The sequence below is a fragment of the Phyllostomus discolor genome, chromosome 1, assembly GCF_004126475.2.
Source record: "Phyllostomus discolor isolate MPI-MPIP mPhyDis1 chromosome 1, mPhyDis1.pri.v3, whole genome shotgun sequence".
NCBI lineage: Eukaryota > Metazoa > Chordata > Mammalia > Chiroptera > Phyllostomidae > Phyllostomus > Phyllostomus discolor.
Window position 1 is genome coordinate 166,301,454 of NC_040903.2, and position 14,829 is coordinate 166,316,282.

A 14,829-nucleotide genomic window follows, 5' to 3' on the forward strand; every position below is an offset into this window, starting at 1 on the left:
AGGAAATGTTAAAGGGACTTATCTATGAAAAAGATGATGAAAAATATTAACAGTAAAATGACAACAAATTCACAATAACTGAACCTAAAAACAAACAAACAAACAATGCAAGCAACTACAACAGGAACAGAATCACAGAGAGGGTTATCAGCAGGGAGTGGGCGGAAGGGAATGGGGAAAAGGTACAGGGAATAAGAAGCATGGTAGGTACAGGCAATAAATGGTAGGTACAAAATAGGCAGGGGAACATTAAGAATAGTATGGGAAATGGAGAAGGCAAAAAACATACATGTATGACCCATGGATATTAACTAAGGTGGGGGAATGCTGGTAGAAGTGGGCTACAGGGCAGAGAGGAATAAAAGGGACAAAAAAACATGGAACAACTGTAATAGTATAATCAATGAAATATATTAAAAAAGAAATAATGGTAATTTAAATATGAAGATTAAGAGTATGCACTAATTATCTGGGTATCATATTTCTAATTAATATGAACAGCAAACTTGCATGATTATATATAACATAAATGTAATACAGTAGTTAAATATCATTTACCACCTCTACCCAAAGTGCTCTTAAGTGTGACAATAACTGGAAATGAGTTTAGTAAATCACTTGTGATGATTCAATAATTTTGGACATCACTAGTCTTAATCAAGATTAATATTACTGAGTTACTAACACATGTAATATCAAAGAGTTATCTGGAGGCCCAAACATAGTACAGCTGCAAATAAACAAGCCCCTGCGCAGGACGGTACCACCAGGCTCTGCAGGCCGGCCCACCCACACACTCAACTTCTAGTCCTTCAGTGACCCAGTCACTTAGAGTAGCCAGATAAGGGTAAGATTTGTAATGTCCCTCACACATCCTATTGTAAAAAATTAAAAACCAGACTTTTTAAACCTCTTACCTCCCTGCTCTAATTGCAATACTTGTGGCTCCTCTTGCTCTAAAGATGAATCCTCTGGGGAGAGCTCATAGCTGTCACTGGCTGTCCCATGTTCAGAATTCACCATCTCTATATCAGACCCCTAGAGAAAAGGGAAAACCGGTTATTTATCTATCAGCTCCTCAAAGCTAAGTCTGACTACAAGTTGATGCTTCCATTACCACAAGTCTCAATGCTGCCATACTCCAAAGAAAACAGATCTAATCTGACTACTTTTTGTTCAATTTAGTCCATAAAGGTCTATGGCAGGGAAACAGCATAATGGAGAACAGGTTTACATTCTAAAACAGAAGTCAGATGATCTGATGACTATAAGCCCAAGCAATAAATTTGAATCCCAAAGGATAAAAATTTCTGAACTTATCCATTTCTACTAATTTGCTTATACTCAACAGTAAAGAACTACTACTATAGACAAGGCAGTTTGTTACAGGTATTATAAGACATAAAATATTTGAATCCAAAATTCAAATTTATAGCCTATTCAGATAAAAAGCCACATATAAGTAACTACTTATTATAGCAATGTAAAACTAAAAAAGTTTAAGGACAAGACTTAACACGAACCCATCAGATTAATGAAGTAAACTTCGCTTATATAATTTTAGATTACTTTCAAGCTTACTCTTACTTTGATGTCAGACTTTTTTTTTTGGTTTTGTTATCATTCATTTGTAAAGTTAAAAATGAGCGATAAAAAGTAAAAACTGCCATACAACACTTTTTGGTTCTCAATTTGTTTTCAGTTTCAATCAGACTGTCTTTTCTTTAATCAAGTAGTGGATCCTGCGGCTTAATTAGCAAAATAAAGTTAACCACTCATTTGATTCTGCCTCTCCCCATACTCCTCCCTCAATTTTCCTATAGTTTACTAACCGATGAAACCAAAAGGCCTGAGTTCTCCTGATAAACATAGCTCAAAACAACAAAAATTAAAAGAATTCATTAAACGAGTGGGTTTTGAGTTGAGTACTAAAGAATTCTAAATGTAAGTCTTTGGGGTTGCCTAAAGTGGTAGGAGAATGACAGAAACAGAAGCAAGGTTAGGGATGGGCTGGGGATCACAGGGGAGATCGGTTCTGGCCTAAATGAGAATGGGGGCAATGAGAAAGGAAAAGGAAACACATGTAAGAGACAAGAGCAAAAGAAGAGTAGAACTTGATAACCAGATACGGAGGGAAGAGACATAAAAGTACAGATATGATTTACTGTGACAAGACACCCCTAATACAGAATGCCCTGATGACACACATGTCTAAGTGCCAGAATGGTTCGCTTGCTGTCTTGCTTCACACTGCAAACCACAAGTAGGACCCCCACAGCTGCCTTGCTCCTAGTTAATTATGCTTGACAGAGAAATTGTTGCTATGGGAGTTCATCTAAGCTTCGTAGAAAACAGGTTAAAAATAGAAAAGTTACTTATTTAAAAAAAAAAAAACAAAAACAAACTACCTCACCAAAAAAGGAAGGAAGGAAGAAACCAGTTGGTACAGCTGCTATTAAACTGTGAAACTTTCCTGTGGAAAAAGCAATCTTTTTTGTTAATGTTGTTTTCTAGAAGATATAACTAGCCATTTGTCTAAATCTTGAATTATCAAATTGTAAAAAATATCACGTTGGCCCTGGCTAAGTAGCTCAGTTGGAGTGTCATCCCATACACCAAAAGACTGCGATTCAATTCCTGATCAGGTCACATGGCTAGGTTGTGGGCTGGATCCCTAGTCAGGGCGCACTGGGAATCTCACATGGATGTTTCTCTTCCATCTCTCCCTCCCCCTCCTTCTCTAAAATCAATACACATATCCTTGGGTGAGGATAAAAATATATGCATATATATATACCATTTTAAATCTTTATTAATGAACGAAAGCAAGCAAGGCTTAAGAGATCCTAAAAACAAACAGGAAAACAGATAAATCCATTAAAACTTTAATAGGTATAGATGACTTTTGTTATTGCTTCTATTCATCAGTATTTTATGATTTTCCTAAAATGAACATATATTGCCAGTGTGAGAATATGTTTATTATATACTAATTCTATAACATCATACTTCTATATAAAATTCATTCTGTAATAAAGTTCTAGCCATGGCCCTTTTTCCATCAATACATATTTTCTGCTAATACCTATTATAAATGGAGCACATGTTCTCCATGCTCCTTTCTGTTTTGTTTAAATGCAGGCTCTGATATTTTCCAGTTACCTATTCTTGGCCAAATTACTCAAATTCTCTAAGCTTTACTTTTCTCAACTATGAAATGAGAATGAAAACAATTTATACCAGAGATTTAAAATTATGAGAATGTAGGTAAAGCATAGGACCTGACCAATAATAAACCTTCAATAAATATTTTCCTACTGTCTCAAAGGTGAGAAAAATAATGTACAATAATGTAGATGACTCTGGTTCATGAAGAGTTTTCAGTAATAAAATTTAATGTAGGTGGGAAAATGTCCAAGCTATAGACAATGAAACCACATGCTTAAAAGTAGAAAAATATTGGCTTTCAAAGAACCTCGTTTAAATTACTGCTTAACACTGTAATATTACAAAATGCCTTACAAAAAGTATTAAATAGCATACCTCATGATTGATGACAGTCCAACCACAAGATGAATCACTGTCACTGGAATTTTCAGACATTTTTGAGGCCTGCAAACACAAAAACATATTAACGTGTCAGACATACTATTTAAAATCCTATAGGAAGTACTATAAGTGACCCAAATACAAAAAATGACTTACTGCCTCTCAGTTGAAACTGAGACAACCCACCCATGGATTACCATACAGGATATAATTGTACGTCCACATAAGTAAATACTTTTAAGACAAGGAGATCCTCCTGAGCTAGAAATACTCTAAGGAGTCATATTGTTGGAATGAAGAAGAAAGCTAGGTCTGCAAGAAAATGTAGGATTTGGCCAAGCAGAACTGAAGGGAAAGGAGAACCCAATTTAATTGAGTGAGGAAGTTGACAAAACGGTGAACAGGAAACTGACAGCAAAGAGTAAAAGCCTATTCCTGGCTGGTGTGGCTCAGTGGATTGAGCACCAGCCTGCAAACCAGAGGGTCGCCAATTCGATTCCCACCTAGAGTACATGCCTGTGCTGCAGGCCAGGTCCCTGACTGGGGATGTACAAGAAACAACCAATCTATGTTTCTCTCCCTTCTCTTTCTCCATTCCTTCCCCTTTCTCTAAAAATAAATAAATAAAATCTTTAATAATGATTCTTTTGCCAGAGGAAAGGAGAATGGTCAAATAAGGATTTATAAATGAGGTTACATACGATATTTACAGACATTCTAAGTTCTTTCTTACTTTTTAAAAAAAGATTTATTTTTAGAAAAAGGGGGAAGGAGGGAGAAAGAGAGGGAGAGAGAAATATCAATGTTGCCTCTAGCACTCCCCGTACGGAGAGGACCTGGCCCACAACCCAGGCTTGTGCCCTGACTGGGAATTGAACCAATGACCCTTTGGTTCACAGGCCTGTGCTCAACCCATTGAGCTATACCAGCCAGGGCCTCTTTTAGTAAGTTTTTATCAATAATTTAAAAGTGAGCTTTAAAAGAGCCTATTCTTAAGGTTAGTTTCTTCCTCTTTAAAAGAAATTAAATGTAACAAATTTTGTTGGATTGATAGTATTTCTTTTTGGATATAAAATGTGTGCTGTTGATGACTAACAAATATAAAATATGTTAACTAGAATTAACTGTGCACAGCAGTTTATCTCATTACGTACAGTAGTATAATCTAAATTGTATCTAAATTGTGAAAACAAGTAGGCTATATCTTGAACTTTCTAAATTTAAAGTATGTTTTTTAATACAAGGGACTTATAGTATTATTAACTTGTTGAACAGACTTTGAATCTAGTTTTCAGTGCTTAAAATGCATGAACACAGTGACCACTGATGAACTGAAGCTACCATATTACAGAGAGAGCATTTGCCACATATTTCCCTATACAGTTTGTCAGAAGGGCTACAGATAACATGAACTGTTAAATCTCTGCATACCTCTTTGACACCCTTGCCCATTTCTCTCTTTACTTAACAACACGTTGAGCATGACTACACAACTGTGTTATTTTCTATTAAACCAAAAGTATGATATTATTTGATATTTATATTTGTAACCTGAATTTTAGCACCTAATATAATGGTCACATGTTGAATACTACATGAACATATTTTTTGTTAGGTATTTGAACATTTTAATATGAAAAGTTACATTAGCCATATGAATTCTGACATATTTCAGAGAGGTCAGTAAATAAAGTATGTGAATATACATTGTTTCTCTTGACATTTTTAACTTCACAAGAATTACTGATTTTTTGACTGGGATATACTGTATTCATATAGTGTGAAGTGAGCCTAATGATACTGTAAGTAAATTTTATTTGTTTTGTTTCTTGGTACTTTTCATTTCTCTGGACTATTTGTTGATGGCAAGGATTTTTTTCTTGATTAAGGAACATAATCAAATAGTATAGGGTTTTTAGAGTTTGTGGGTCCAACCTCCTACAATTAGTGGGATCATGAGTTTTTTCATTTATATCTTCTACCTTTTAACACTACTTTATAAAAGTAACAATGATGGGAGGGACTAGTATTTGGGTTCTTTCAGTCCTTTTAAACTAATAGCAGAATGGATGAGAACAGAGGTTTCCAAGGCAAACTGCCTGGATTGCAGTTTTGACTTCACTACTTTCTACCTGTGGTCTTAGACAAGATAACTTCTGTAAGGCTCCATTTCATCTGAAAATTGGGTTAACAATAGTATTATTCATAAGACTTTCTGAGGATTAGATGGCATAATCCATGTTTAGCCTTTAGCACAGTGACTAGAACACAGTAAACTCAACAAAATAGTAGCTACTATTACTATATTCATATCATTATTATTTTTTCAGGGGAAAGGATGTAAGTAGCCTGCTCTTAAGTTTTCTCATAGTTTAAACTGAACAATTAGTTATTGGTAACATGTGCTTTTTCTGTCAAGCTATGTCTACTATTAAATGCCATTTTTTGCAGTTGGGAAATACAAGATTACCCTCATAAAGTATTCTTGTGTGCATGTGTGGCAAGGGGGACAGAAATCCTTAAATCTAAAACCTCTATTTAATTACGTTTGTAAAAAATAAAATTATTACAGCATGGATGAACTTGGAGAACATCATGCTAAGTGAGATAAGCCAATGAGAGAAAGAAAAATACTGGATGATTTCACTCATATGTAGAATCTAATGAACAAACTGAACAAGCAAAACAGAGAGAGACTCAAAGATGGAGAGCAGATTGACAGCTAGTTGGGGTGGGGAGGAGGTGAAGGGAATTAGTTAAAAGGAGAAAGGAATCATGGATATGGACAACAGTGTGGTGATTGCTGGGAGGATGGGGTATTAGGGAACTAAATGGTAATGGAAAAAAATACAATAAAGATCAAATGTAAAAAAATAAACTAAAATAATTAAATTATTGAGAACTAGTTGGTGGTAAGTGGTAAAAGTACAGGATCTCTAAAATAACATATAAATGAAATTCCAAATCATAATAGATTCTGGAAAAAATACCAAAATTGTTGAATATAGCCCTGGCTGGGGTGTCTTAGTGGAGTGAGTGCCAGCCTGCAAACCAAAGGATCACCAGTTAGAATTTCCAGTCAGGGCACATGCCTGGGTTACAGGCCAGGTCCCCAGTAGGGGGCATGCGAGAGGCAACCACATAGTAATGTTTCTCTCCCCTCTTTCCTTCCCTTGCCCTCTCTCTAAATATACATAAATATATATTTTTAAAATTGTTGAATATTATTTTAAGATGAGAATAATTAGTTGAAAATATTACCATTTAATAACAGGAAATTTTTAGATTTGATAAACATATAAATTTTTTAGTTATTTTTCAATGGTGTAATTCATTTCTATACGAGCATTAAACTGCACTCTGGTTGCAAAATGCTGATTTACGTACAAGGCAATCTGAAAAGGAGTCATGCTAAACAATTAAGTTAATTATGTATTTTTTTAACAAGTTCATAATTATATATTTATTACATAAGCTCTTCCACAATAGCTCCAGGGAGCTTACAGATCCTGCCTAAACAATGCTTATTCTAACAACCAAATCACATACTAGAGGCAGCATGAGACTAGCATGAAGAACTTGAAGGAAACAAACCAGCATGAGTCATATTATTGCCTTCTCTACCTTCTTGAGAAGGAAAAAAACACCGCAGAGACTAGGGAAACCTAAAGAAATTCATTTATCTGGGATATTTGACATGTATTGTATCAGTGAGGAAAAGGGAATAAAATATCACACATATATAAACTACATATATAATGCATAATATATAAATTAAATATAAATTATATATACATATATAACTGATTTTTAAAAAGCAGCTGCCTCAGTAGATTAGCGGCTGTGGCTCAGTGGATTGAGTGCCGGCCTGAGAACCAAAAGGTCTCTGATTCAATTCCCAGTCAGGGCACATGCCTGGGTTGCCAGCCAGGTCCCCAACTGGGGGTGTGGGAGAGGCAACTGACTGATGTATCACACTAATGTTTCTCTCCCTCTCTTTCTCCCTCCCTTTCCTTCTCTCGAAAAGTAAATAAATAAAATCTTTATTTAAAAAAAAAAAAAAAAAAGCAGCAGCCTGATGTATTCCCTGAAGCTCTTTAGCCACTGAGCACCAGGATTATAGAAGGCTCTCTTCTCAGCTCTGGAAATACAGTAGAGAACACGACAAAGTCCATGACCTCTTGGGACTTAAAAATATGAGAAGGCAGAAGAGTTAAAGAATAAAGTTTTAAGAAAGGAAATTATTTTAGCATGAGTGGAATACTGTAAGAACAGATATGAATCTTTAAAAGGGCATATATTAAGATGGGAAAGCAACTGAAGGGTGCCTAGATCTGTGAGATTCAAGGAATCAGTGCAATAATCCATGATAAAGATGAGCTCCTAAATTTAACCAGTATTGATGCAGTTAAAGAAGAAAGGGACGGGTTAGCAGAAATTTGAAAAGACAGAAAAGACTTTTTTTATAAGAGAATTAAAATAACCAATTATAGAAAGGAGAATGCACAGGATAACTACCAGATTTGTGGTTAAGTGAGTAAACTTGAAAAACTTTTCTCTATGCAACAAGAAGTACCAAACAGGACCTTGATATAAAGAAAAATGGCTGCCCTGCTTATGTTGCTCAATGGGTTGGGTGTTGTCCTGCAAACCAAAAGGTCACCTGTTGGATTTCTGGTCAGGTCACATGCCTGGGTTGCAGGCCAGGTCCCTAGTTCTGGGGTGTGTGAGAGGCAGCCAACCCATGTCTCTCTCATGTTGCTGTTTCTCTCCCTCTCTTCCTCCCCCACCCCCTCCCCCCAAAAATATTTTTTAGACAGGTGAAGTCAAAAAAGCATTATTTCTTCACCATAAGAAAGCTTTTCACCCTGGCTGGTGTGACTCAATGGACTGAGTGCCAGCCTTCGAAGCAAAGGGCTGCTGGTTCAATTCCGAGTCAGAGCACATGCCTGGGTTGTGAGCCAGGTCCCCCAGTGGGGGACTTGTGAAAAGCAACCACACATTGATGTTTCTCTCCCTCTCTTTCTCCCTCTCCCTTCCCATCTAAAAATAAATAAATAAAATCTTTTTAAAAAGGAAACAAAGCTTCTCTCCTTCCATTTATACCCCATCTTCTGCCTCTTCTAGCAGCCCACATTCTCACTGCTCCTGCATCTCAACCCTGAGACTTTGATTCTTTGTTTTCTTAAGATTTTATTTATTTAATTGTAGTGAGAGAGGAAGGGAGGGAGAAGAAGAGGGAGAAAAACAACAACATGGGAGACAGACATCAATCAGTTGCCTCTCACACACCCCCAAAAGGGGACCTGGCCCGCAACCCAGGCATGTGACCCGACCAGGAATCAAATCTGTGACTCTGGGTTGCAGACCATCACTCAATCTACTGAGCCACAGCAGCCAGAGCAGATGCTTTATTTTCTTAATAACCTTCCAAAACTTCTGAGTTATCAGACACAATCAGGGATATTTAATATGTGTGTATTCCCTACCCTTCTCTAGGTAATTTCCATTTAAAGTTTTTTAAAACAGGTGATTCCTAGCTTTTGCTTTGTCACAAAATACTCTAATAGCTCAGAGATGAAGTAAAAACATTTCAAAAGAAAATTAAATACACAGCTAAATTGGGACTTTAGCGTATCTGTCTCAAATCAAAGAGCCCACTTTAACCAGCCCCCCATTTATTTACTTGTCTTGAATGAAGGGCAAGCTTGACATCTAGCCCAAATGAGGAAAAAAAGATTCTTACTAACCATAACACCAAAGTAACAGTTTGGATGAGCAAAATTCAGTCATACTAGACAGCCACCCTAATTCAGCTGTTCTCAAAAAGTTAAGTGTGGTGCAATTAAAGCAAATTTTAAAAAGTACATTTCTGAGCCCCACCCTAAAGACACTGACTCTGAAAGCTGCCATTGTAAGTGATCTTCCTAAAATGATTATCTCGTATGTCATTCCTTAAAACTTTTAAGTTTTCATTGTCTTCAGGACAACAGTCAAAAGGCTTGGAGTATCTTATCTTTTCTCCAGCAAATCCCTTTCCCTCAAACTCTTCAACTGCCCTAAAAGGCAAGGCTTTCTGTTAACTCTGGAGTTTTGCATATTCCCCACCCATGAATCCCAACCCAAATCTTGTGCCCATTGCTTCCTATTTCAGCTAATGCCATCACTTCTTTGTGAAGCATTCCCTGACCTCAGTCCCAAAGACTAGTAGTTTCCCTAATCTACTAAAAGTAGAATGCTGTGCTGTAATTGCTTATTTGCCTGCCCGTTATGTATTCCCAGCACATAGCATAGTGCTTGCTGGACACATACTAGGTAGTTAACAAGAAAGATAAACAGATTTCTTGGGTGATAGTACAGTTGGTGATCCAAGTCTACACTGTTAACTCAACTAAAAATTCTGGAGGAACCCTGATGTTCTTCTCTCATTATAATTTGACCGCATGTAAATACGCAAACCCCTCCCCTTTTAAGGGCTTTATAAGTAATAATTACAGATCCTAAGACTTTAGCTTTTTACTGATACTAAGTCACAAAAGATTTTTGAGGAAAGGAATAGAAAGCTCGCTCTGACTGCCTTATTGAGACAGTACTATGGGGTAGCAAAGACAGAAGAAGCAGGAAGACCATTTGCAAAGCTGCTACAATAATCCTGTTGAGAGATGGTGGTTTGAAACAGGGTGCCAGCAGTGAAGACAGTGAGGAGTGAACAGATTATACATGTATTTTGAAGGTAGAGCCAACAGTATCTATCTATTCCTGATAGATTCTGAATTAGGGGTATGAAGGATGACTCTTGGCCTGAACAAATACAAGAACTGAGACAGGAAGACTTCAAAAGCAGTAAGTTAGGAGAGGAAAACTGGTAAATTGGTTTGGGGCATATTAAATTTGAGATAGATATTATCACACCCAATTGGACAAATAGACAGCTGTAGGCTAAATTTAGGGGAGAGTTATAGACCAAAGATATAATTTTAAAACACTTTAGGTGCCAACTGTCAAAATTAATAACACAGCAACAATATTAATTTTACCCATAAAGTATAACCTAGTGACTGGTACCTGACATGATGGTGCCCTTCATCATTCCTGGGTAGCTACATTTTACTACAGAAAGGTAAGGTTTCAACCACTGTATCTTCTAGAATTAGACATGATGAGGAATAATAGGGGCATTATTCTCCCACACGTCTATAATTCCGAAGTAAGCCAGCCAATGGGCTGTCAGCAAAAGTCCCAAAAGTGCTGCTGCACTAATACATGTGATCAAAAATGAGTCAGTCTAGAAAGCTTTTAAGAACCTATTCCTATAATGCTTTTCAAGATTCTGAAACTTTTTATCTCCACAAAAAGATATGAAGATGCCTACTTCAAACTAGATTTTATTTGAAAAAGGCAAGAGGATTCAAGATTCCAACTAATGAAACCTTTAAAATGTTCTTTCTAGCCCTGGCCAATTGCCTCAATTGACAGGAGTGTCATCCTGTAAACCAAAAGGTCGTGGGTTCAATTCCCAGTCAGGGCACATACCTACACTGCATGTTCACTCCCCAGCCAGATCGTGCACAATAGGTAGCTGATCAATGGTTCTCTTTCACATTGATATTCCCCTCCACCAAAAATCAATAAACATATCTTCGGGTGAGGATATAAATAAATAGGTAAATGTTCTTTCTACTCTATTTTTTGTCCAATACCAACCCTACAGAAATATTTTAAATGAGTCCATCTTGATCTGGAACGTAAACTCAACATACACTTATTGTACACCTATGTACTGTGAACTATTACCCAAGTGCTGGGGATACAGCACTAGGGGCAGGGGAGGGCCTCCCCCAATGAGTTTGTATTCTAGTAGAAGGCAGTTTATATCTAGTAAAATACAAATGAGCAGAATATGTTGTAAGCCAGGTGGCAAGTACTATGGAGAAAAATAATGCAAGGAGAAAAACTGAATGTTAGGAGTGGGGAATAGGGATTGGCATTTTAAACAAAGTTGTTAGAGAAGGCCTCCAACCAGCATATGAGGCTACCTACTTCTCCACAGCTTCACCAACACAGTAACGGCCATCTTTAATTTCTGATCATCTCATGAGAAAAAGAAAAGATCTTATTTTAATCTGCATTTCCTAGATGACTGAGTGGACTGCAGTCTCTTCCAATATTTACTGGCACTGTGTATTTCCTTTTCTGTGAATCATCTAACGTTCGTATGTCACTATCCTACTGGGTTGTTTTTGTTGACTTGCAGAAGTTCTTTATTAAGTTGGGTCATGAATGAATTCATTGTTATACCTACTGCAAATGTTTCCTTCTAGCATGCTTCCTTCTAGCATGAATTTTTTAAAAATATCTTCTTTCTTAGGTAGTTTTTCTAATTTTATGCACTCAAATGTAGAGGATAGAGAATAAAGAATACTGTGTCCTTTACAGCATCTATATTTTATATCTTGGTAGAAAGTCTTTCTTACTCCCAAGAATATAAAATCTATTTTCCTATATTTTCTACTAATACTTTTTCAGTTTTCCCTTTGACACTTAGCTTTTTCATTTATGCATCTGGAGTTCTTCCCTTTGGGTGTGAGGTGGAAATATCCTAATTACTGAATATTCCATAACTTTTCTGATTTAAAATGCCACTTTTTGTCTTATAAGTTCCCGTACATTTATGAATCAGTTTGTAGTCTCCATTCTGTTCCACTGATTCTGCACCAATAAAGTGCCATTTTTATCACTGGTACTCATCACAGTTTCAGCCCTTTTCTTGGTCCCCCCTAAACACACACAACCAATCTAAACACATACGGGCAAAGATAAAATTGATTGCAGGTTATGTACAATACTTATTTCCAAATACTTCTTCCCATTCAAAAGTCTCCCCCTGACTTTGAGAAGTGTTCTGTACAATAAAGTCAAATTTCTTAGGGTGACATCCAAAAGCTGCCACTATCTGGCTCTAGTCTGCCTTGCAATTAATTGATTAGCTCTCCTCCTGAAATGTATCACCTGGTCGAAGTAATTTCTTGCTTTGTGTCTTCTGAACATAGAATGAATAGCCCTAACCTCCACATTTATGCTTAATCAAGTCAGACTCCCTGGAACGCTTTCTCCTTCCTTCTAATTTCTGCATTTAAGGCTCAGCCCTTCTCCATGAAGTTCTCAGAGACCAACCACTGTTTCTGACACACTGATCCCTCCTTCCCTTGAATCTATAGCATTTACTTCTTAATCCTTAGTATAACTTCCATACTTCTTAGTATAACTTGCTTAATGGTGGCTTATATTACTTTTTTCCCTTGAGTTACTTTACCAATTACTAGTAAGTTCAAAATTTGATAAAGAACTCCAATTTTATTTTTAATGTCATTATAACACATAAAAATTTTAATTGACCTACTAGTCAGAAAAAAGTCACACAATATATACTTATTAATCTCCAATCTCATCATTCTATTCATCTATAGTAAAAGACATGCAAGCATTTGATTTACTCATATCAGGAAGTAAAACATCAGAAATACTAATGAGATGAGTACAACTCCAATTTCAGGTCTAGCCCAGTCCTTACACTTGCCTGTTAAACTTAGTGTAATTATGAATATATATATATATATTTTAAAGATTTTATTTATTTATTTTTAGAGAGGGAAGGGAGGGAGATAGAAGAGAGAGAGAGAAACATCAATGTGCGGTTGCTGGGGGTCATGGCCTACAACCCAGGCATGTACCCTGACTGAGAATCAAACCTGCGACACTTAATTATGAATATATTTTTAATCCTGCCTATTTTCAACAGGGATTTAGGGCCACTAAAATCACTAACCACCACAAGAATGGGTCTAAGTAGAAAAGCTTAAGGAATCCACTATCATCCAGCTAGGTGTGGGGTGTAGTTGCCCATTCTAGTTTACTATTAAAAATCTCCAACGGCAAGGAAGGGAAATTTGATGAGGCCTAATGCCACATCACCCATGTGGTATGATTCCTATTACTGTACTCCTTGGTTTTAAAACCTCTTACCAAAGTTTATGACAACCTATTCAACAAAAAGATGTGAGTCTCCAGCTGGAGCTGGCCTCTGTAAGACTTCGCCTTGCTTGCAGCAGTCAACCAGATAATACTCTTATGTCTGTCAGAAAAAAAACAGCATTCTTCATACGATACTGAAGATGATCTCAGCAAAGATAGTGGAGCCTAGTCCAGGTCTAGCCAAAGGCACTTTACTCTTAACTGCATAGTGCAAAGAGCACCCCACATCTTACTTAACCTTACCCCTAACCTATACCTTGTTTTGTGACAGCACTAATCTATGTTAACAAGTCATTAAAAAAAGAGCCCTATTGAACTTATCATCTTGTTCCTTGAAAGGGTGAGTAAGCACATAGTTAAATACATTTTCAAAGATCTTTAGAAGGGCCATAAGCAGAAATTTCTTTCTGATTTTCGTGTTAGAATAACTGAGCTTATCTTGAGCAATTGGCTAACGTCATTGAAGAGTTTTCCCTCATATACCTAGCCTTGGTAAGAATATGCAAACCTCTTGTACATCTTAAACTAATACAATGTTATACGTCAATTATATCTTGACAAAACTGGAGGGACGGGAGAATATGAGACATGTAAAACTGACTTCAGTACTGAAATAACGAACAATGCAGCACACACACATAAAAGAATAAAGAACCTCACAGTGTATATTTTGTGTGGAGTAATATCTTCATTCGTGATTCCATTTTAGAATTCTTACCTCTATGTTCATTATTACCTTGTTATATTTTGTCTACATTTATATTGCTCCCCGACCCTTCCAGCAATTAAGATAAATCCATCCATTCATTCATTCATTCACTCATATTCATTCAACAAATATTTACTGAGCAACAACTATATGGCTCTGTTTTAAACCCTTTTATTTTAATTAGTATCTTTTAGGGCTCAAAATAGATTTCAAAAATTAGGCAACATACAAGGTGAGCATGAACAGAAGTAAAATGTGCAAATAAAAGGGAGGAGGCCATTTCAGGCAGAATGAAGAGCATGTACAAAGGTAACAAAAACATGGGTGAAGTAAGTCTTCCTCAATAATGGGGGCACACTTTATATTTGCTGCAAATTTTATTTAAATGCACCTGGAATATACGCTTCCAAACATTTTATGTAAGCTTTGGGGTCCATGAGTTTTCTACCTTACTTTTCCCACTTAACTGCTTAAGAATTTTTTTAATGTTTTATAAAAATTATTTTTTAAAGACTTTATTTTATTTTTAGACAGAGGGA

General features: G+C 36.4%; 1 protein-coding gene across 3 annotated transcripts in view; it reads right to left on the reverse strand.

Annotated features, from left to right (window-relative positions):
- The window catches only part of CCPG1 (cell cycle progression 1), an 81,158-nt gene that overhangs the window by 55,793 nt on the left and 10,536 nt on the right, over window positions 1-14,829 (reverse strand). For all 3 annotated transcript variants that reach the window (XM_036033857.1, XM_028506777.2, XM_028506773.2), the window contains exons 2-3: window positions 3,544-3,612; window positions 918-1,038 (exon numbers count right to left, since the gene is read on the reverse strand). In XM_036033857.1, coding sequence (XP_035889750.1) covers window positions 918-1,038; window positions 3,544-3,603 — 181 coding nt within the window. In that variant the 5' untranslated portion in view covers window positions 3,604-3,612. The remainder of the gene's footprint in view (window positions 1-917; window positions 1,039-3,543; window positions 3,613-14,829) is intronic.